A 24,285-nucleotide genomic window follows, 5' to 3' on the forward strand; every position below is an offset into this window, starting at 1 on the left:
CAACCCAAACCTCCCATCACAGCCTCATGCTGTCTCCTCTGGTCCTGTCAGGGGTCACCACAAGGAAGAGATCAGTGCCTGCCCCTCCTTTTCCCCTTGTGAGGATGTTGAAGACCAGTGAAGTCTCTGCTCTCCTCCAGCTGAACGGACCAAGTGACTTCAGCTGCTTCTCCTATGGCACCCCCTGAAGGCCCCTCACCATCCTCTTTGCCCTCCTTTTGGACACTAATAGTTAAATGTCTTGTTTCTATTGTGGCACCCCAAACTGCACACAGGACTCGAGGTGCCGCAGTGCAGAACAGAGCAGGACACTCCCCTCCCTTGCCAGGCTGGCGATGCTGTGTCCAATATAAGCCAGGACACAGCTGCCAGGGCACTGCTGACCTGTCACTGACCAGGACCTTCAGGTGCCTTTCCATGGGGCTCCTTTCCAACCTCTCATTCCACAGTCAGTACATACATCTGGAGTTGTCCCATCCCAGGAACAGAATGCAGCACTTGCCCTTGTTGAACCTCACATGGGTAGCAATTGCCCATCTCTAATTTATAGAGGTCTCTCTTCAGGGCCCCCTGCCTTCCAGGGGATCAATAGTTCCTCCTAATTTAGTATCACTGGCAAGCCTACTTAGCCTTTAATGACAGTGATGAAGAGCACAGGGCCGAGGATGGAGCTCTGTGGAACCCCACTAGTGACAGGTCACCACTCTGATGTCACCCCATTCACTGTAACCCTGTGTACCTGACCCATGAGCCAGCTGCTCACCCATTGCATGGTGTGTCTATCCAGCTGTGTGCTGGACATTCTTTTTGTCCAGAAGGATATTTGAGAGACCGTATCAAAAGCTTTATTGAAATCCAAGAAGATTACATCAAGTAGCTTTCCTTGATCAACCAGGTGAATTACCTTGTTGTAAAAGGAAATCGGGTTTGAAAAGCAGGTTCCCACACAAAGCCCTGCTGGCTGCAATGAATGACTGCGCTGTTCTGCAGGAGTTTTTCAACATGCACTAGCTAGCCCTTTTTGAAAGGAGCCAGCATTTCCAAAATGCAGTTAGTCTCACAAATACAGACACCTAAAACTGTAATAATTTCTTCAAGTGGGATTTTTTTGTTTGTGTGGTTTTTTTTTTTTGTATTTTTGTTTTTGGGGTTTTTTTGTAGAAATTTTCTCTTTAATTAACAAGAAAGGGAGCCTTAACTGACTGGACTAGATTTTTGTATTCAGAAATTACATTAAAGGAAACCTATGTTAAAGTTGGAAAAGAATTAGAGTTTGATCCAAATCCACACCAGAGGCTACTGTGATAAGAAAGGGATTTGGAAAAAAGGAGGCAAACAGATTCACAACTATTTAACAAATTTCAGAAGTGTACTGAGGGACCAAGGTGGTGGCAGAAATACCCATTCATAGCCAGGAAAAAGATTCACAGACAGTTTTCCTCAGTTTAATATCAGCTGATGTTATAAACTGCTAAACCCAGACATCTTCACATTATTACACTTGATGCACCATAAAACAGGTTTATGTTACAGTGTAAGGTTCAATATTACAAAAATTGCAGAGACCCCCCACACAGCAGTCTTAATTTTTCACTCCTATTCACATCTAAACCAAATATTCTTAACTGTGTACAAATGGAGTATTTCCTTACATGTTCTAGAGCCGCTTTACAACCACCAGTTCTAAACAGCAACACCAACACACTGGTAGTGAGAAATCAACTCAAAATCAAGGAAGTGCCACTGCAGCCATTTCCTCAAGTCACACACACTTCCTGCTGGAGAGCTGGCTGCGGAATTTTGTTGTCCTCTGTCTTTTCCTGCCCGGGAACTTGGCACACAGTCTTTCGTTTGAATAACCGTAGACTCAACCGTAACAAGTCGCTGTCCATCGCTGCGGAATTTGTGTAAGTTTGTTTTGTTGCACCCTGTTGAAATTGGAAACGGAATTTAAAAAAGGAAGAACTGAAAACAATGTCTTTTAACATGCAAGCTGGGAAATTAACCTCAAGTACTCTCAGTAATTCGAGGTTTAATCATACTAATCATACCACTAGAAAAAACTTGGAGAATTATGATTTTTGTACCAGCATACAAAATCATAAAACTTACGGCAGAAGTTTTTATTTTAACTTGGATTCTTACCATTCTTACAAAAGCGCACAGAACCTTAAACAGGAAAGTTATTAAACAATTACCTTTGAAAGAATATTTTACCTAATTATTTTTATTATGTATTCTCTAAATATGGAAAATGTATCTCCAGAATTTAAACCCCAAAATTATAAGAAACAGGACCTAGCTCTAGTCTCAAACTTAAATTAATCTCTCATTTTACATAAAAAATAAACACCCTACAACCTCTATAAATAAAACTCAGTTTATTATTTAAAGGATCAGATCTGCTTCAGAACAACAAACACAAAAATTATCTCCCAAGAGAGAAAAGCTCTGCTTAGGAGCATGTGTTCCCACACTTGGACCCAGCACTGTAAGCAGACCACTTGCCTTTTCATTCTTCATGAGCTGCTTCCTAATTGCAGAATCCCTGCGGAAGCACAGCGCTTTGCAGCACGGACCCAGATTGCTGAGAAGGCCGGCTCTCTCCTCTTTTCGCCGAAGTGCAGCCATGTTCAGTGCTCCCAGCTCGTGTTCAAAAAGGTTTTCTGCATCTAGAAAGAAGTGAGATTTGCAGAGATCAATATAAACATGGCATTTTTGAACAGCAACATACAGTCATATCAATTTTCTTAACATTTTATTATTTGTATTTCTGCTTTCTAAACAATATCAAAGTTTGGAAAAAAAATAATAAAAAGAGTATTTCAGTTTATAAAATCATATGAATAAATCCTTCACCATTCAAAGGGAAGGATGGATATCCTTGTATTTAGTTTCAGCACTGGAAAGCAATATTGAGACAGCAATCACTGGGAAGCCTAAAAATGAAGTGACAGCTTTGGACAAAAGACAGGGTATGATTTATGGTCAGACGTGTGATGGACAAAAGGTGTTTGTTTACCACTTGCATTAATCATAAAGTAGCCCAAGTTTCACTTCTTTGCAAGACATCAGGTAACTGTGCCAATGTCAACGCTTTTTTTGTATGGCTATGAAGAAGTGAAATACAATTATCTAGAATAATTTTTTTCATTTGTGGTGGATGAACCTGGAGAACAAGTCAGCAGCTGCCAATGGATCACCCCTTCCTACCGGCTCACCTAAGACATTTAACAGAACTCAAGGTGACAGGACCAGTCCTTCAACACATTTACCAGAAGAAACAGTGTGGAGAAAGAACACTTCTAGAAAAGATGGATCCTGAAGTGACTCTTGTTCTGCAACAAGATTCATATGTTTCTAGGAAATGCAAAGACAAAAAGAGCACACAGGGCTGGACCAGAGCTCATTGATTTACAGCCCATTTACAATAAATGGGAAGATTATAATGTAATAGAAAAAAAGCTGGAAAAGTACTGAGTGGCTGAGTCGAATCCAGCTGCCTCTACATAGCAAAGCTCGTGTTCAGCAGCGAATTTAACACCTCATTCAAGATGTGAATAACCCTGGGGGAAAATACTTTTAAAAGCAAAGACTGCTCTAGCAGTTTGTCAGTGTGAACACAGAAGAGGACAAAGGCATTTTTTAAACCACTCAGAACTTGGATGAAACTCGGTAGTTTTTAAACTACTTTTTAAATAAGGTGAAAAGAAACAAGTAAGTTACATGTAACGAAGGGCAGGTTAAAGGGAACTGCACCGAAGTCAAAGACAACCTCAATGGACAATCAAAAAATGGAAATAAGTGACAAGACACAAAAAGGTCACTTCAAAGGTAAAACAGACAGCTTGCAGAGCCTTCTCAGGTGCCAGATGCTTGCTGAGCATATCTGGCAAGTAAGCACGTCCATATCCTTAGAGGAGCAACTGCATATAATAGAGGGTATGTCAGCTAAAAATCTCAATACCATCACATACTACAGATTTTTGTTTCCAAAGCAAAAATAATTTAAAAAGCACACCCTGAAACCAGGTATCATTTCCCTACTTAATGCATTTAATAGTATTACCAGAAATATTTCAATTTGCTCCTCAACAAGAACAAAGATGGGAACACCAACCTCAGGAATAAGAGACAGGGAGACAAATCATACGACCATGAAGTTCAGTGTGAAAATGCTGCTTTTTCACTGTTACACACAGCACATCTAGCGCAGATCCATTCAGTTTTCAGGGCACCATATTTGTGTCTTTCTTTAGACTACATGTGCTGTGGCTGTGTAGTCTCTATAAGAGAGAACACTCATCTGGCCGATTGCAGAGGAAGCGCAGACACTTGAAAGCTTACTAGCAGTGCTGGAACACTGATGTTGACAGATTGCACACACACACCAAAGGGAAACCAAGAGAGGCACTTCAAATCCCCCATCCTCTCCAGAGCAAGGTTCTGCTGAATCCAAGTATACTTAAGACAGTCCAGAGGCAGCGCTGGAGAGCCTCCTATTATCTCTAAGGACTTTATTTCTAGGGTAGGATGAAAGGATTGCTGAGATTATTTCAGGTATCATTTTGAACACCCAGGTGGAATGATCCTGCAGTGCAGTCGCTGTTGCAAGGAATCCCTGGTAAGAATTGTTGAAGCATACAGCAAAATTAAGGCTTACAGGCAGAGAGACACAGTTCACACCTTGACTATATCAGTTTGTATACTGAGGGAAAACTCAGTATTTTATTTGACTCAAAAAAAAAAAATAAAATAGGAGCAATAGTAACAGCTCACAGTTAATACAGTTATACAATTTAAATGGCTCAAGCAAACAGCGATATTGATGGAGATTAGCACAACTAAAAGAAGTTTAGGATTTTTTTTTTCCCCCCACTTATCCGAGACTGTGAGGTTAACAAGACAACAAGAATAGTGTAAAGTGAAAGGTATTGTTTTAAATTAAGAATTAGAATTTACTGAGTAAAAAAACCCATGAGCTCTGCAGATACTGTTATTTGTAAGCCACAATTTTCTAACGTTCAGATCCTGCAATAATTTGCATAGAGGTCTTACAGAAAGCAAATGTGTCATAGTCCCAAAAGAACCATTCTACCATGCAAGTTGTTACAAGCAGGTCAACTGGTTCCTGGGATGTGAAAGAGAAAAATCATTATTTTTTTTTCTCATGGAAAAGCCCTGCTAACACTCAGAACTGTAGTAAACAGTACTAGTACAATTGACGCCTATCCCATTTATCATGCATGTCTTGCAACATACACTATGTCCAAACCTGTGAATTATTGTATTTCCCATTTTTAGTAGAGATATAATATACATATTTCACTTAGTGCCTTCATTCTGAGCCAAAACCCCTATCTATGAATTCTAGAAAGGATCCTTAGAATGAATATAAGAAATCTTTATTTCTTTCTTGAAATACTACTTCTAGTTCACTGGAAAAGACATTTAGCTCTCTAAGACAGAGACAAGTCAGGCTAGGAAAGCATGAATGGCCTCACAAAAAGAATATTCCACTAAGATAAAAGCAATTTTGTTTTGTTTATTAGTCTAGACCTCCTCACCATTGCTGCAATCAAAATACTAATCTGACCAACACGCTATTGTATCACATTTCTGTAATTTTCACACAATACTCATTATACACTTTCTGTGGTCTTTGAAACCTAAAATAATGAACTAACGCACATTTCATAAGGACTTTCTCATTACACACAAAAGACAGTTTAATCCCTGCAGAAGTTACCTTTAGGTTTTTCTAACACTCTCTGGCATGTCTCTTTTATTTTGGTGAAGAGCTCTGGTCCTGCCAACCGCTTGGAAATGCCAACTCTCAGCATAACAGCACCTGGTGTGAATTTTAAGAGCGCTGCTCCAGGCTCACGTGGTTCTTTTGGCTGCTTTGGCATAAGACTGGACCAGTCTACATCTATAACATCCACTGGATCTGCAAAAACATTGACAAAGAATGAGCTATCACATCACCACAGCTGATTACCTTACCACAGCTGATTAATTTCACATGTTGTGCACATGCCTGTCTCCTGAAAGCAATATATATATATATATATATATATATATATATATATATATATTACATGAACATTGTTCTGCAGTCCTCTGGGACCCTCCAGGTGAGAATGTCAAAACTCACTCAGATGGGTAGAAAACAGGAGAAATACAAAAAGAAATAGAAATAAAAAGCTATATGGATTAAAAAACTCAACCCATGACTAATATTCTGCTTTATTTTTATTGCAATCCCTTTGTGAAAGGTTTCTCAGATCCTGCTTAGGCAGCACGTTTGGACATATTACTTATGCATTCAGAAAAGTCACAGTACAACTGAACATGATAAGATGGATTCAAATTAAATGCTCAGAAAGCTAGTTCACACAGCCCAGATTACCCAACTGAACTTAGGACAATTAGACAATTCCATTCTTCCCAGTGCACTTGGAAAGAATTCAAGCAGAGACAGAATCTGCTCACAGACTGCACTCCTAATTCAGAAATACTGTCAACATCACAACAGCATCATATGCACACTGATCTAATCTTTATATTCAAATAATCACAAAGGGGTTTGATATACTTTTACCAGGCATCTTCTCATCCTCCTGTTGATCCTCACGCTTTTCAGCATCACCTGCCAGAATTTCATCCAGTTCATCATCACTGATTGGCTCGTATTCTCCAGCACCAGACCCCAGTGACTGCACATCATTAGTCTTTGTTTCATCCTCTCCTCCTACAGAGACAGATACATACTGTAGCTTTAAAGCAGACTTATTTGTTTTCTAAACATGCTGTACACTGCCTGAAGACAAAAAGGTTTAGCAAACCAAACTGTTAGCCTTTAGGAACAAGTATATTCAACATAAAAACTGGTATTAACCCAGAGAAACAGTGAAGTTATTCCTCCCATACACAATGTGGCAGTCTGAATTTTACATACACTGGTCAATTTTTTGGTGTAGTATTAGTCAAACTGCTCAGAGAAGGCAAATTTCACAACATGCTGATTATCTGATATGTGCAGTTTAAAATAATAAAAAGTTCATGAAAATCTAAGTGCCACAAAGTCTTTCAGATGCTTCAGCACATTAATCTAAAATCAAGATTCAATCCAAAGGTCCTAAAATAAGTAACAAAACTCCAAAATACAAAAACGTAACAGGTATCCCTTAATGAAACTATTATGTACAGAATTATAAACTCTTTGCAGCAGTCACAGGAAGAGCTTTTAGAAAAACCATGCCAAACTTCTTTTAGTCATTACCCTCCTTTCCATCCACATACTACCTCCATACTCAAATATGAATGCTTTATCTGGAAACATATTCCTTAGGAGCTGCAAACACAAGACACTCAAACACTGAATTTTGCAGTTCACAAAAGGGACATCCTCTCAGCCTCCGAGACTGAAAGATCTGACTCAAGCATTTAAAAATTCCACTGCTCTAAACTCAGGCTTTATTATGGCTCTCCACCATGGGTAGTTAGCAATGAGTTGTGCCACACAAACTGGACAGAATTTACAAGGATCTTCTGCTGTGGATGACTATTCTGACACCTTCCAGCTCCCTTAGCCAGAGTGAAACTGCTTTCATTATAAGTTTGCTCCCTGTTCTTTGGGGATTTTTTTTGGCGTGCCTTTGAGGGGGAAGAAAAAGTAGTCACCTCAATTAACCTAAAAATCAGCAAGGAAAAAGCAAGTAAAACACAAGCCAGTAGAGCATAAACAAACTACTCAGACCATCTGGCAATGTATTGGAGGAAGCATGTAGCATCTCAGGCATTATTTAAGCCCACTCCTAAAGCAAACACATAAGGTTCAAAACATTAAGATAATTCAATAATATCCTGACATATTTTGTTAAGACAACATGCAACAGTAATTTGCCCAAGTAAATACCAAATACCTCCCTAACATCATCACATTTGGAAACTGTACTTAGTTCCCTAACAAGCTTTTCCTTTTCAGAAAGAAGAATAAGGTGATCTGCACTAGATTTCATTTTATGTCTTACAACTTTCAATATTCACTGCCTATGAGAATCCACCTGCTGCATCCACACTGATGTACCAGACACACTAGTTCACCAGTATTACATGCCTGGATCCATTAAAAATGTACTGTATTACGAAATTTAAAATAATACAATTCATAGTTCTCAATATGCAAATTACTTTATATTTTGAATTTTAAGTAAAAGTTTGATAATTTCTAGACTTTTACCACTCATGTGTAAGTGTACTTTTACATTAATTCTGCATTAAAAACTCAACATTCTCATCAGCTGAATGAAGCAATGTAAAGAGGAATTACAAAGTAATGAAAGACAATGAAGTATACTAAACCTTAGAAAAGAATAACCACAGAATATAGAGTATGCCTTAATAAAATGGAATGCCATCTAATATTTTATGAAATAGATTTTCCTAAAATAATTAAGAAATCCTAAACATACCATAACTCCCTACAGATGATAACCTGCAGAGAATTTATAACATAACCTTTGCAAAACAGACAAAATACATTAAAACAAGTACGCTGAAAGGCCAGACCTAAGAACACATTTAACATGCACAGCTTATATGGTTACAGGTGCCCTCTTGGAAACAGGTAATGTACCCAAGAATGGCCTTTCATTTCTTTTCTCAAGGTCCCACATGGTACTCTCAGATTTATCACACCATGCTTTTCCTCTAGTTTAGAAATTGTTAATTCCGTTTATTGTAGCAAAAGCAGACTTTTCCATGCTCACTTCAAATACTATCTTTGTCAAGTGCTTCCACTCCACAGATAATCTCTTTAAATGAAACCTTCTCCATAGGATCTCTTAACTCTAAAGACCACTTTGTGAGTAATCAGGCAGGAGGCCCAAGTACTAAATATTCCTCACCACCCTCTTGAGACAGCATTTAATTCAACTGCCCAAATTAACGATGAACAATACAGGTAATTCTTACTAAGAATGGCAAACACAATGAGCATAACCATAACATACACCAGCTACTCTGGATTTGGACTCTTGTTTCTTTTATGTTGTTCATACAAAAGCACTTCCCAACTCCCTATTATTGTAAAGCTCAAGCTTCTAATGCATGTGACAAACTGCAAGGAGTTGGTCAGTGTTTGCCCCTTACTGACTTTATCAATTCTAAGCACACTTCCCCCAGCACCAATAGAACCAGCAAAACAAAACTGCATTTTCAGTTGATACTACTGAGATCGCCTCAGATAAGGTTAAATCAGGAAAGATCTATAAGATCACCTTAGGAAAGCTATTTTTGGACTGCTGTGCCAAGTCATACATATGTTTCACCTACTAATCAAACAAACAGTTCTATGATAATTGGGCTCTGGCAGAAAAAAACCCCAAGAAACAGCTGCAAGTCCACAGTCTTTTTTTTTCGCTCATTACCTGTCACTCCCAAAATAAATAGATCTTACAATGATAAAACAAGGCAATCAAATGTTGGTGTTATCTTTTAGTAAACTGCCTGTTCAGAAACATTACATTTTGGTGAAATTATCTGAGATAATTTATGCTTTTTTGCCTCAAGACTCCTCTAGAAATTAAGAAGCAGGACTAACAATTAACAAAAAGGAAGATGTTCATCAAATTTCTCTCATTGTCTGCTTCTACAGCAGAGAAGCTGAAGCCAATAAGCCTTTCAGTAAAAAGTATTCCAATATATCTCAGTTCAGCACTATGCTAGAAGAGAAAGAAAAAAATATTTGTTACTGCAGGTTCTTTCCCAGAATAGCTCACCTTCTAAACTCTCTACCTTTTCGGCCTCATTTCCATCTTCAAAGCCTTGTAAAGGTCCTAAATCTTTGTCTGTTTTTTCCTTCTCTGAAGTTGCTGAGTCCCGGCAATTACCATCAAACTCCTTTTCGTGATCTCTGTCCAGTTTTGTTTCATTGTGCTTTGATTCCTTTTGAGAGGAGATGTCAAGAGTTCTCTCTCTCTCTCTTTCAGCAGTATCAGGCAGCTGTCGGTCCCTCTCTCTCTCCAGCTCCCGTCTTTTCTCCCTGTCCCTCTCTCGCTCCCTGAGTCTCTCTCGCTCCCGGCTCCTTGGCCAGTCTTTGTCCACATCTCGGTCCCAGTCTCTCTGTCTCCCCTCTCTCCTGTCTCTCTCTCGTTCTCGATCATGTTCATGTCGATCTCGCTCCTGAAGCCTTTCCCTGCTATCAAAGGACCCGGATCTGGAATGAACCTGACGATCTGACTCAGGGGAACTTCTTCTTGAACTGTGGCTTCTTGAATCTTGACGATCTGGATAAGAGATTATATATATATATACACATATATACAAGCATGACCATGACACATAAATGTAATACCATTTTACTAGACCAAAGCATTTTAAAGATCTGGGTATGAAAATATACTTCTCAAAAGCATCCTCTTTAAATTAATAATGCTTTCAGATTGCCTTAGAAGATTTAACTTTACTTAAAAACATGAGATAACTTTTCCCACTTTCAAAAAATAATTTTAGTAGCTACTTTTTTTGATGCGAGAAATCAACTGAAGGTATACAATCTTAACTCAGAAATTTAGGCATGGGGGGAAAAAAGAAAAAAGAATCACTTGAAAAATTTTATAACATGTCTTCTAAAAGCTAGGCATGCCTTAGTTAACAAATTATGAATACAGAAAAATAATTTCAGGCATCTAACCATGAGAACAGAGAGCCAAAATGCTTTCGGAAGAAGGTATTTTTGTATTGATGCTGTTTCAGTTTTAAAACATTTTACCTATTGTTTTCTCATAGCAACTAAACACATAAAAAATGTGGCTATTTTGATTTGCAATTAAGATGATTTCCATGTGCATTAAAAGTATGCCTAACAAGACCCATAAAAAATTTACCTCATTTTGCATAATTTCAGGAACTTCCATACCAAAATTAACATTACTAAATGAATTAAATGTATTCAATAAATTTAAGAACATTATTTAGATGATAGAACTACCTCAATGTTCTGTTACCACAAGCATTTTCTCTAGGAGGTTTTTCTGTCCTACAAATTACTTTATTCTCCAGACAGCATGAACCAAATTCAACTTAATGTTTGGTGTAAACAAAATGGTAATCCTGCCCACTGAGAATCAGCTTTTCAAATAGGTTGGCACTCGCAGGAACCTTAATGCATTCTAGTTTTACAATGAAAGTCAGACAGCACCTCCCTCTCCTGTCACACTAATTAGAGCCATGAAGAACCATCTGGGACTTGTACACAGAACGCTAGGACAATCTCACTAAAATATATCTTATTACCTGAAGATGTGCTGCGACTGGGTTCTCCTCGTTTCAACTGATCAATTCGGGACTTCCTTTCAGTGATTTCTAAGCTTTTCTTCTCTCTGTCCCTGTCCCTGTCCCTAGAGCTACTGTGCAGGATCCTCTTCCGCCCAGTCTGATCATCCCCACTGCGATGTGCTGACTCATTGGAGGGGGATCTAAGCCTGCTGGAGGCATGGCTCCGATTGCTACCGAGGCTGCTGCTGCGCTTCTGGTCCACAGGCTTACGGTGTGGTCCATCCTCTATAGTAACATGAGGTGCTTCCACCTTTTCTGTCCTCGTCCTGTGACTCTTCCTATGGGAATCCTCAGTGGTTCTTTCTGGAACAACAATGTCACCACGTTCAGGAACATCTTCATCTGACCAGTCACTAAATGTTGTATCTTCTCTTTTTGTGGGGACCTCTGCCACTGCTTTCTCAGGTGGTACTTCAACCAATTCTTCTTTAGTTACAGGAGGGGTTCTTGGGCCTTTTTTCTTTTTATGATGTGGAACAACTTCTTCATCAGAAACTTCAGAATCACCCTTGGATCTCTTTCGTTTTTTCTCCACATTTTTCCGTTTTTGACCCTTCTTAGGGGAAAAGACCTGGCTTTCCTCAGTTGCTGGTTCATTAGCATACCTTTCCACCCCACTGTCTTCATCTTTCTTCTTCTTTGTGGCCTTTTTCTGTATCTTAGACTTCTTCTTGTTGTCATCATGCATTCTATCAGAAGCATCTCCTTCTTCAGAAGGACGGTGTCCAAGATTTTCCTGAACCCTGGATCGGGAACCTTCTGAAGCATCTGGTTGCTCTCTTTGTTTATCTGCTGAAGAAACCCTCTCTTTAAACTCTGGTTCTTCATAGCGCCGGGAACTTTCCTTTCTGTCCGATTTTCGCTCTTCCTCTTTCCAGCGGCTCTGCCGTTCCTCCGTGACGTGAGAGGGGCTCAGTGACCGGGATTCCTGTGGCCGCACAACCTGGCTCAGGAGTCTGTGCTTTTCATCTGCAAAATGAAAAAAAGGATGTACCTTTACTGTGTAGGAAGGAGAACGTGTGAGCATTTGCTGTCTTCTGCATGCCAAAAAAAGTGTCCATTAAAACAAATCACCCATTACTTCAGTTAGATTACTTAGGTTTTTCTACTGCTGCAGCAGCAAAAGAATTTCCAATTTGGTAAACATGCATCTTAAACAGGAGCTGTGGAAGTCACTATCACCGGGCAGACATAATACATAGTGACAAAATGAAGATAAATGACAAAAAAAGATGAAGAAAAATGGTAGTGCTCATAAAAATATGAGGAACACTTACAAAACTTTCCCTGTGTTTTTTCTATTTAAAATTGCAAGTTATTTTCCATAGACAGAGGATAACCTGGGTCCAGCTGCAAAGAAAGCCCAATCCTACTTACTTTTATCATCTCCACTGTTGTAAGCATCACTATCAGGAGAATGATCACGGCGACGTTTGGGTGACTGACGGGGGCTTGGACTGCTTTCGTTTCTGTGGCGCTTCCTGAAAAAGGAACACGCACCACCAAATTTCTTCAGGATGCTTTGTGTTTACCATCAATACAATCCCTGAAGTCTAAGCACTTCATACAGAAGACATTTAAAGATGTCTTGAAGCTCTGTCGTTTTCTAAGTTGCCATTCCAAGTAACAGCGGTGCACTTAAAGAAAGTACAATGCCTATAATGGGGATATTTTTCACACCTTCACTGGTAGCCTTCTGGTGTAGGAAATTTGGTAGTGCAAAGGGTAATGCATGTTCCGAAGATATTTAATTAACAAAGTCACAAACCCTGACCTAGATAGCTGCTCTTTGAATTTCAGACTTTATAATATACCACAGTTTTCTACTACGTTTCCATTGATGACTGTATTATTAAAGGCAAGACAATGCAAGCATACATAAAAGGGAAAATTACATTGTCCAACTCAATTCTTAGCTCATGAGTAGTTCTATGATTCAGCATGAACAAAACACTGGAATAACTTCACCAGCACAGTACCAATTTGTGGGCAAGCAGCATGTGCCACACAGATGCAGGGGAGACAGCTCCAGACCAAGCCTATCTATACATAAACAGGATGTCCTCTTCTTTAAGCTACTCCTCTGTTTACTGACTTACCAAATTCAACAGTAAAAGACTGTCTTTTTTATTTTTTTCTTTGACTGAAGTAACATTTAGATCCACTCACTTGGATTTTCTTTCCTCGTGGACATCTCTTGAGCCTCTTTCTTCTCGAATATCTTCTCTCTTATCCCTGCGGTCTTCCCTTCCTTTTTCTTTGTCATCCCAATCTCTCTGGCGGTCTCTTTCTTTGTCTCGGTCTCGACCTCTCTCCCTTTCGCGCTCCCGCTCCCGATCTCTCTCTCGTTCTCGCTCCCTTTCTCGTTCCTCCCGCTCTCGCTCCCGCTCCTTCTCCCTCTCCCTCTCTCGTTCCCTTTCCCTGTCGTGGTCTCTGTCTCGGTCCCGCTCACGGTCCCTGTCTTTGTCCCGCTCACGGTCCCTCTCCCGTTCCCGAGCACGATCTCGTTCCAACTCTCTTTCTTTCTCCCTCTCTCTTTCCCGGTCCCTTTCTCTTTCTCTCTCTCGGTCCCTCTCCCTTTCCCGCTCTCTCTCCCGGGCCCTTTCGTCTCTCCTGTCATCAGACCGATCGACCCTTCGCTCCTCTCTCCTCTCATCCCGCTCGAGATCATCACTCCGTCCTTGGTGTCGTACCGGTGAGCTTGCTCTCTGATCTGCAAACAGAAGCGGGTTTGATTACTGAGTGCTGAACAGATATACACTGCTTCTGCTACACTAATACAAAAACAGCCTTTGTCTTGACAATCTAGATCTAGGTTTGCATTAAATGAAAAGCAACTCCCTGCAGAAACTTGAATATTCCCTTTGGGGAGGAAGGAAGACAAAAAGCAGAACTAATTTTGAAAGAATTTTTCAACATTTAGGAAGCGGGCTTTGCTCTACTTAACCAAAAGTTGCCAAAAAAATTTTATTATTTCCACCAGACCTTTCTGAATGGCTTCAAAAGACAAATGTATGCCTCACAATGTAGCTATTACAACTGCTTTACACAGTGATTCCAAATCTGATATAAGATCTTAAAAAGGTGGGAATGGCATGCATTAAGAAACGGTAAGACTTCTGTACAAAGATTTTACTTCCTGAATCTATTAGGAGTCAAGTGCTTTACAATGACTCAAAATATTTACAACACAGAGCAAAAGTTTCTGCAAAATTAGAAATAATGGCCTGTCTTATCACAGAAGAGATCCCTGCACAGAAACACACAACCAAATCTACAAGATAGGGCAAAGATGAGTTAGGGGAAGCAGAGCTACCGGAAGTTTTCATTTATGTTCTCTGCAGAGTCTTACAGTTTAGAATCTGAGCTTTTTTTTGTTCAGACAGTGGATTAGAGTCAGAGGGAAAACTAAACATGTTTAGTGAAATGACTGATCAGAAGGAAAGTAAAATCTGATTTATCCAATTATATTTACTTTCCATAGACTTACCTACATATTCTTCATTGTATTTTGGATATTTTTTAAGTATTTCTCTAAGTTTTGACTACTTCATAGCAATTTCTATGCTCATGTTTAGCAGTATTTGAGCCACAACAAATCAATAAAACTATTTTCCTAAAATATATACATATATATATATAAACACTACCCAAAAGAGGAAAAAAATGGCATGAACACAGGTTGATATTTCTCAGCACATTAATCTGAGTGCACTTCACTGTAAATTGAGACAACGTTCAGTAAGCGTGAGCAGGCAGTTTGGACAGAACTAAATCAATAAAATGTGAATTTCCATCAGTTTAATCAATTTTAATCTCTGAGTGAATTAACAATGATTTAGTGCTCCCCTGTTACCATGTAAAATCGAAAGCAAAGCTGAGTGACACTTCTGCCTTTTTAAAAAGGTAAACCATCAATCCACACAATCACTTCTGTGAACAGGTTTCACATTCTTTTAATGGGGCCTACAACACTGTAGCGTGATTTACTGTGCACACCAAGTATTAGATTTTAAAAATAAGTTCTTTAACTCCTATTTGTTATGTCAGTTTTGGTGAGAAAACATCCAAATGAAAGTCTTACGTGAATCAAATACTGCAAGCGTATTAGACAATTAAATGCAGATAGTCAGCACTTCTTATGTGACTTCATTTTGTGAAGTGCTGTTCCAGCGGCTGTTTGGAACACTCCCGTATTTGCCTTAGTTGAATAAAGATGGCTCAAATTTGCAAGCTTGCATTTTAAAATCATACTTCTTGCATATCACAGAACCAAAATCTATCTCAATTTTTCTCAGAATGACAGATACTAAAACTATATTATATAGTCTAATTAGGAAAACTATCTTGAATTGTAATTCTGAGCATTTACTATTACAAAAAGTGATCTAAATTTTTAAGGAAGAAGACAATAAATTCTGAATTCATGCTCTATATTTTTCCCCCCAAAAGGGAAACACAACCCATTCAAAGCAACTTTGCTCCTAGAAATTTACTTTGTTATGATTACATGCTTTTTTTCCGAAGTTTCTTCTTGGTTTAGGGTTTTGTTTTGGTTCTTTGGGGGTGGATGTTTGCTGTTTTTCTTACTAAATTAAGAACTTGCTAGAATATGAAGGGCACAAAATTATATATATGTAGGATTTATTTGGGCTGAGGAGGTGAAAGAGATGAAAGCTAGGCTGCAAAAGCCAACCCCCAGCACACATTCAGTCTTGGGATTTTTCAGCTGACATGAAAAAGGAAACCTGGAGTTTAGGTCTGTTGAAATCCTGCCTTGAAGATGAGAGAGAATCTGAAGCTGTGCCTTTCACAAGAAGCAGCATCAACAGATCTGTCTCAATAGGCTAAAAAGTATCTTTCCAAGTGGCATACAAAATATCTCTTCAAGAAACTGAAATTACAAAGCAGCTAGAATGTATCTATCATCTCTAAATCAAAGCTCTAATATTTTCTAAAGAAAATAACCTACTGTAATTTTATGTTTAGTCTTCACAGCTCCTCTTTTAATTTTCATGCTATTTTCACTTCCCTGACTTCTCCTGCTCTTTTAATTGGTGAGCAATACAAGAGTATTAAGTGTAAGAGTGTAAGCTAAATTCCTTCAAACCAACACAAGTACACTTTCTGGTACAGAAGTCTGACATCTTGCATACTACATCAAAGTAAGTCTTGCATGCTGTTTTCATGATCACTGGTATCTGTATCAATGCTCACCACCTAATTATTACTGACAATAGGAAAGCACTCATCACCATGAAACTCCTCAGACAATAATTTTTTGAATTAAACATCAATTTAAACTGTCACTTACTTTAGTAGCAAGCAGTCCATAATTGTCAGTGTAATTTAGGCCTTCCCCAAAACACACTCAAGAAATTTACAGTACAAAAGCATAATGTTTCTATACAGACAAACAGAACCAGTAACAAAGTGCAATCATGACTAAGCTTACATGGACTCTAAGCTCAACATGAAGTGGAGGAGGTAGCAAAAACATTTTGCAATGAAGCTGTATAATGAAATCCCTTGAAGCTTAGTTTGTTTAAATACTAGCTGTATGAATAAACACAGAAGATACCAACATCTAGCCATAGGGCTGGAGAAAAGGTGACGGCATTCACGCATACAATGCCAATGAATGATTGTACAAAAGAAGTTACCTTCTATCAAGAACAGGAGTAATGTTGGGTGTGGTGTCAGATGAGCTATTTATGAAGCACTGCAGAACAAGGTAGAAAAAGGAGGGAAACACACACTCGTACATTTGACTACAGATGTATGAGCAAAAATAGACATTAAAATACCTCTCTCTCTGTTGTCACGCCTATCCCGTTCACCATGTCTTCTTTCAAAGGAGGAATCCCTTGCTTGATCCCGACTGTCATAGCGATCCCGATCAGTGTAGCTACTCCTCGATTCCCAGCTGTCGTGGTAGTTCCCGCTACTGCTGTGACCATCAACCTGGGATCCTCTAGTCCCCCGACTTCCTAATGGAGATGTAGCAACACAAAACATGAGCTCCTACATGTAAGGAAATCCACTGATATTTTATACCAACTGATGTATTAACATCTAATAAATTTGAATCAGCTGCTCGTGGATTTAAGATTGTAACATCAAACTCTACTTAACTCCAATTTCATACTGTAACTGTCAAGTTATTATTTGTAAACTGAAAAATCAAGACTTTCTAAATTCTCATCTTCTGGTCATAGCATGAGGTCTCTTGACTAGAAATATCAGTCCAAAAGCCAGTTCACAATTGTTCTGACTAGGCTATAAGCTAATAGACAGTGCAGCAAAAACAGGAAGAGAAAGCAGGGAGATCATTCTCCCTGTAAAAACTGTATGTAATTTTCCTAGTCAAAATATCACAAAAAGCCTGAAAAAGCTAAATAAATTACAGATTATTAAAAGTTATTACTATTATTATTATTACTAATGCATCAGACTTCAGAAACTAGTCTAAGGTCATTCTTTTTGGAAATTGGATGGGGCAGGGTGGTGAGGCAGGGAGAGGTGGGTGTGTGAAAGATGGTTTTCAGGCACCTAAGACATGCAGGTTTTTGAAAGAGCAAAAGAAACCCGCTGCCCAGTGCATTGAGACACACAACCCACTATGAATTTTCCACTACACATCAGCCCCTTACTGTTTTTTGTAGCCAATGGAAAAACCTAGGGTTGCAGAAATATTAAACAGAGTGATGTAAGGGTTAGGCTTTGTTTTAAAATGGGATGGCAGAATACCAATGTTATGCCACTTTAATGAATGGAGAACACAGAAGTGCTATAAATTTCAACAACTTTTAATTTAATGATGAGAGAATTGAACACAGCTTTAAAAGCATGAACTATTTGACAGTACTTGCTATCAAATATCAAACAAAGTAGTATGAATGCAAATATTCAATCTTCATCGATAGGGACACATTAATTTTTTTAATTATACAATACCTTTGTCAGATAACTCTGGACCTCTGCCTCGACTTCTGCCAGTTCTATCACTTCTGCTCTCATTTCTGGAGTCACTTCTGGAGTCATTCCTTGCTTCAGCACGAGAGCTCTCCTCTCTGCCATGGGATCTTCCATAGCTGCGCAAGTCGTCTTGATACTGGTCATCCTTTTTATGGGCATCACGGCTCTCTCTGTCTCTGTAGTCATGCGAGTCTCGTGTGGAGCGTGAGTCTCTCTGGTCACGACTGTCTTTGGTATCCCTGCTATAATCCCGGGCATCTCTGGAGTCTCGAGTATCTCTGGATTCCCGTGGCTCCCGCCGATCTCTGGTATCTCTTGTGTCCCTCCGATCTCTTCCATCACGAGACTCTCTGTCATCCCTGTGGTCCCTGGAGGTACTCTGCTCTTGATCATAATCACGATCATCTCTTGTTTCTCTTTCTTTTTCTCTTTTCCCTCTTGTTTCTGTAAAATTTTCAAAAGAATGTTATATACCTGGCTTAATCAGAGAAGGCAAACATTTAGCACACAAATAACACTAAAGTAACATACTCAAAATACATTTAGTGAATCAGAATTAATACATAACTAGGACAAGATCATGCTGGACTATCCATTTATACATTCAGTAAGTTTTAAAAATCTTATTCTGAATATGAATCTCTACAGATATTAACCTGTTCAAAACATGGTAAGTATAATAAAATAAATGTCAAACATCCTACAGAGCAAGCGCACTTCACTGCTTTTAAGGTAGGGTCATTCCTCCTCCAATCAGAGATTCCTCTTATTTTCTACACGCACACAGAGACACTTCCAAAGTATTTGTGGTATATTCAGACCACCTTTAAGGCCTCAATGCTCTGCTAAAATCTGTTGGTTTGAGTTTGGGGGTCTGATTTGTTTTGGGGTTTTTCTATTACATATTTTTAATAATACTGCCACAGGAAGGTAAGTTTACAGCCAGTCTAAAATAGAGCTGACATATCCTCTTTGTAATCTATCTCTGGAGGCAAACAGCATGTTTGCTCATCACATACTAGCCAAACAGAGGGAATGACTGTTTCTTTGCACACACCTCGCTTAAATGTCAATTACAAAGACAATAGAAAGCAATCAGTGGGGACTGGATTTGGGCACCTCACAGAAAAGAGTAATAGTATTTAGGTGTACCCTGCTGTGAAAATAACTTTCCTACTGACACTGCCATTGCATTACACAAGGAACACCTACATAGATACCTACATGCACCTTTACAATCAGTTGAGCCTACATAAGCAATTCTGCCAGGGGTACTCTAATAATACACAGTACCTGCAAACAGCACCACCAGCACAGGCAGAGTAAACACAGCCAGTATTTTATTCACCCCCTAGCCACTGGGATGGGTACATACAATGCCACAATTTGAAAATCAAGTTTCAAAATGCAATTTGCAAACAAATAAAAACGATTCTGAAGTGCTATTTTCATTCATACCGTCCCGCCTTTCGTGGCGCCTGTCATGAGACTGCGAAGTCCGATCACGATCGTGTCTTCCCTTGTCTCTTCCAGGAGATCGGTGCCTCGAAGGACTTCGCTTCCTCTGAGGTGGAGAGGAGGAGTGTGGGGGATAGGGGGAAGATGACCGCCTTGCAGGCGGGGAAGCTGTCCTTTGATAGGATGGAGAAGGAGTTCTTTTACGGTGTGGGGAAGGAGAATGTCTTTGAACAGAGGAGCCTGACTGTGAGGACGAGGAGTGATGTCTGGAGGATATGGGAGAATGATGCTGACCTGACGGAGAAGCAGACCTGCAAGAAGAGTTAGAAGAGACATATGTGCAATAATAATTTAACTTGAAAGGTTCTTAATGTACCATACAAAAAAGCAATTGAAATAATTTTTGTATTCTCTACCCTCTGACTGCAGAAAATATGTGCTGTTTCTATAAAACATCAAACTTGGCTTCCCTCCAGGGTGCCAAGTGTATGTTTTCAAAATACACTTACCTTAAAATTATTATTATTTATTTAATGCCCAGGAAAAATTTGTCCAATTAAAATTGTATTATATAGCTACCAGAATGTAGGGAAAAGGAAGGAGGAGTCAGAAAATCTATCTTTATCTTCTTTCCCACCCTCAAACGAGAACCATTGTTTTCTTCAATAAAAAATAGTTTCTGGAGTTCATAATAAAATTACACAGGTAACTTTTACAAGTTGTAACTAAGTATTTTTGTTCACAACAGCACTGAATTTTTTTACAAAGCAACAGTGTCTCCTTCTTATATACTTCTAACACCTTTTAATGTAAGGATTGATCTTTAAATAATTTTTATATCCAGAAAAAACATATGCATACCTACTTATAATGTTAGCAAACATGAATATTTACACAGACATGGAAAACTCACATCTGATAGAATCAGAAAATGTATACAAAATACTTCAGATCTTTGCAATTCTGTCACCAACTAAAGATAATTTACACAACAGTAAAAAACTTCCTCATAATATGACTAATGTGGACAAAAACACGCTTCAAGCCTTTAGGCTCAGTAATGGGCTATTTTTCCCCTTATCAGCATCAAAGTGATTTGCAAGTTCTTTTTCTCATGTAATATATAGCGTCCTTAACTTCCAACTCCCTTCTACTTCACAAAACTCCAGAGATGACAAGAAAAGAATGCAAGTTAAAAAGCCACACTGGGACAACATATCAAAAATCTCACTGTTCCTGAGGAAACAAGTAGCCTGCATGCCGCTAAGATGACAATTCAAACACCAGTGAAACAAATGACCTTAGTAGGAATTAGTAGTAAAATTTCCAAAGCAATCCATGTAAAATTCTGTCAGCAATATGACTGACAGAATCCAAAAGGCTTTCATGACTTACTGTCTTTAAACTAAGACTACATTTATTTTTCCCTGTGAAACCGTTATTTTGAAACATAACACGGTTGCCAAAATTGGCTTGCACAGAAGGCTTTCAGTGGTACGTAGACAAAATATTTCAAATACCCGTCCCTGCTTCTAGCAGAAGGCCATTTATCTTCCCTGCTTAACATTCCCTTGAACAACACTTGATACAAGCAGGAACGACGGGCAGAATACTGCATGTCATGCTTTAACCCCATCTACCAACTAAGTACCACACAGCTGCTTGCTCACTCCTCCACCAAACCCCAGCAGGATGAGGAGGAGAATGGGAAAAAGGTACCACCTGTGGGTTGAGATAAGCACAAATAAAAAACTGAAATAAAGTAAAATATTATAATGATGGTAACAATAATAGCAATAAACAGCTAATAAAAAAACAGCAATAAGAGAGAGAAGAAAACAAAGAGAAACGGTGATGCGCAACATATTTGCTCACCTCAACTGATGCCCAGCCCATTCCCGAGCAGCAATTGGATTCTTCTGGCCAACTCCCCCAGTTTATACACTGAACATGATGCTCTATGATACGGAATATCTTTTTGGCCAGTTCAGGTCAGCTGTCTTGGCCATGCTCCCTCCCAGCATTTTGTGCACCTGCTCACTGGCAAGGTGTGGGAAACTGGTAAACATTACTTGGCAACAACTAAAATATCTGTGTGCCATCTATATTATTCTCATGCTAAGTTGAAAAGACAGTACTGCATTATCTGCTAGGAAGAAAATGAACTCTATCCCACCCAAAAACAGGACACTGGAGTAAGTTAAAGAACAAGGAAAAGAGTATAGAAGAGATATTTTGCAGACTCTGTACTACTGCTCCAGGAGGAACTCTCTCTCCCCTATGAAGAATCCAGTATAGCAAAAACGTCCATCAGTGACATCCCCTATAAAACAATCCAATGTTGTTCCAGCTGAACTTAGTCACCACAGAAGTCAAACAGTTTGCTTACAACTCTTTGGATTGCTGAATGGATGGGTTTTATTTTGCTTGTTTTTTCAGCATGCAGAAATATATATGACATCTAGAGCTTCCCTCACTCTTCAACAGAGGTGCAGAAAATAAGAATGCCTTGCTTTCCATTATACAAACATGGGACTACAGTAGTATTTAGCACTGACATTCTAAACCTGAGCTTAAACTCTTTCAGGCCAAAATAAGGAGCCTACTGTACTTTTAATGGATGGAAAAATATTTTTTTCAAAGCCCCAAGAACTAACAGATATGACACTTTCCCTAAAATACCCTGCAAGAAGCTCTGTACAGCATTGTTTAGCCAGTTGTTCCTGTTTCTCAAGAAAGATGTGCAGAACCAGGACAGGTGAATCACTTCACCCAATCTAGAATGGAGAATCTCTGCCCATTTCCCATCTCTAAGGTAAAAGATTTTTCCATGTTCAACTTTTTAAAAAGGAGAAGGTTAGGGAGGAAGAAAGTTCCCGTAGGCTCACAGACTGACTGTATCTCATATCAGACTTCTGAAGCTCTACCCGAAGGCAAAACATTTCAGAGGAACTGTAAAATGCAAACTTTCACCATGACTTGTGTTCTTGATGTGACAGGTACCCTCAATGTAGTAATTTGGCAAAAAAAAGTCTCAGAGCTCAAGTGTTTAAGACACAAACATATTTACAACAGACACATCAGCAAGCAGTCAAACCAAGAGAGGAAGTTTCCAAACCAGAACTATTAAAGGAAATAAAATCCACAGAATTGACCTCCTACCTGCGAGAGGGTGAGAAGTTATGTTTGTGAGTGGTTGACTTGGCTGGAGCTCGGGAGGTTTGCCTTCTCCTTGCAGCAGGTGGTGAGTACTCCCTGGAAGGGGAAGAATTACTGCCAGAGTGATCTGCAGGACTAGGAGAACGTTTCTGTCTACGGGAGCTTTCAGACGGATCCCTAGGAAACAAATAGCAGCTTGTTTAACAGGTTTAAGATGGAATTTAGCACATTTCTAAGACACTACAAACACCTCCAAGGCAGAACCTGTGATTACCGTATCAAGATATGCTATGCAATCATTTGTTCCACCCATGATTTCACATATGAAATTATGTTAAGCTAGCAAAACTCAAGAATACAAGATATGCACTAAATTTCTTGTAACACTGGACTGTAAAAACTAAAACATGGTAAAACCAAAAAAGCCTTCTTGCAATTTTACCTAACATTTCTCATGGTGGTAAAACAGAATTCTTACCAATGGAGAAATATTTTGCTACCTTATTAAAAAATTTCCATCATATCTGAACTTTATTTAAGCGGCTGCAAGCTCTAACACATTTTTAAAGGCTAATCCCAGTAGCAAGTGAATGAAAGTAATCTGTCAAAACCTTCAACTATTTCACTGACTGTACCTCATGGAGATTTGACATTACAACTTCATTTTTATTATGTAAGGAAAAAAAAAAAAGACAAAAATCCAACAGTGAAATACAAGGCTATAGTCAGCAGAGCAATACCTGGTTATAGTACAATGTTAAGACAAGTACTGTCTTGATCCTTTCAGCACTACCTAGAATGCTCTTTTCTACTGCTTGCGACTTCCAGTAATGGAGCATGCAATCATGAGGGAAATAAAATACCTTCAAATAAGTATGGTGGAATTTATTTAATCAATTAAAAATACATGATTCACTTCTCTTCCAATCCTTAGTCTGCTAGGCCAGTTACAAAGTAAGACTTAAGAACATGTACCCTACTTCCATCAAGAAAATACAGGACATAAAAATGCAGGTCATGTATCTTTCAGCTTAAGTGGACATGTATGCTTCAGGACATAATGGAATAGTCATAGTAGTCCACCATTTAATATATAAATATAATATATAATATAAATAATATATATAATATATATAATATAATATATAAATATATAATATATATAAATATGCATATATACAAAGGTGAAGCAATTCTAAAATGTCAGTAGTCTTTGACTACTTCAAAAATAGTTTAACCTGCTGAAGATTAGGGAGAGTCTAAATGCACACTGACACCTTATAATGACATTAGTCCTCTAAGATTTCAGAAAAGCATCCAATCAGACCAATGAATGACTTCAATAAA

General features: G+C 38.7%; 1 protein-coding gene across 4 annotated transcripts in view; it reads right to left on the reverse strand.

The window, feature by feature from the left end:
- Positions 1–822: 822 nt before the first annotated feature.
- Positions 823–24,285, reverse strand: part of ZC3H13 (zinc finger CCCH-type containing 13) — a 46,987-nt gene continuing 23,524 nt past the window's right edge. For 3 of the 4 annotated variants that reach the window (XM_005516373.3, XM_088051204.1, XM_014250207.2), the window contains 12 exons: positions 22,942–23,115; positions 19,780–20,090; positions 18,301–18,765; positions 17,151–17,333; positions 13,513–14,056; positions 12,721–12,824; positions 11,302–12,312; positions 9,786–10,292; positions 6,599–6,754; positions 5,750–5,950; positions 2,509–2,672; positions 823–1,928 (listed from right to left, as the gene is read on the reverse strand). In XM_005516373.3, the coding sequence (XP_005516430.1) occupies positions 1,758–1,928; positions 2,509–2,672; positions 5,750–5,950; positions 6,599–6,754; positions 9,786–10,292; positions 11,302–12,312; positions 12,721–12,824; positions 13,513–14,056; positions 17,151–17,333; positions 18,301–18,765; positions 19,780–20,090; positions 22,942–23,115 (3,991 nt within the window). In that variant the 3' untranslated portion in view covers positions 823–1,757. The remainder of the gene's footprint in view (positions 1,929–2,508; positions 2,673–5,749; positions 5,951–6,598; positions 6,755–9,785; positions 10,293–11,301; positions 12,313–12,720; positions 12,825–13,512; positions 14,057–17,150; positions 17,334–18,300; positions 18,766–19,779; positions 20,091–22,941; positions 23,116–24,285) is intronic. The other variant, XM_088051203.1, reaches the window with a different exon arrangement.

The sequence above is a fragment of the Pseudopodoces humilis genome, chromosome 2 (assembly GCF_049639895.1).
Source record: "Pseudopodoces humilis isolate 2021_Gansu_Grassland_sample_001 chromosome 2, ASM4963989v1, whole genome shotgun sequence".
NCBI lineage: Eukaryota > Metazoa > Chordata > Aves > Passeriformes > Paridae > Pseudopodoces > Pseudopodoces humilis.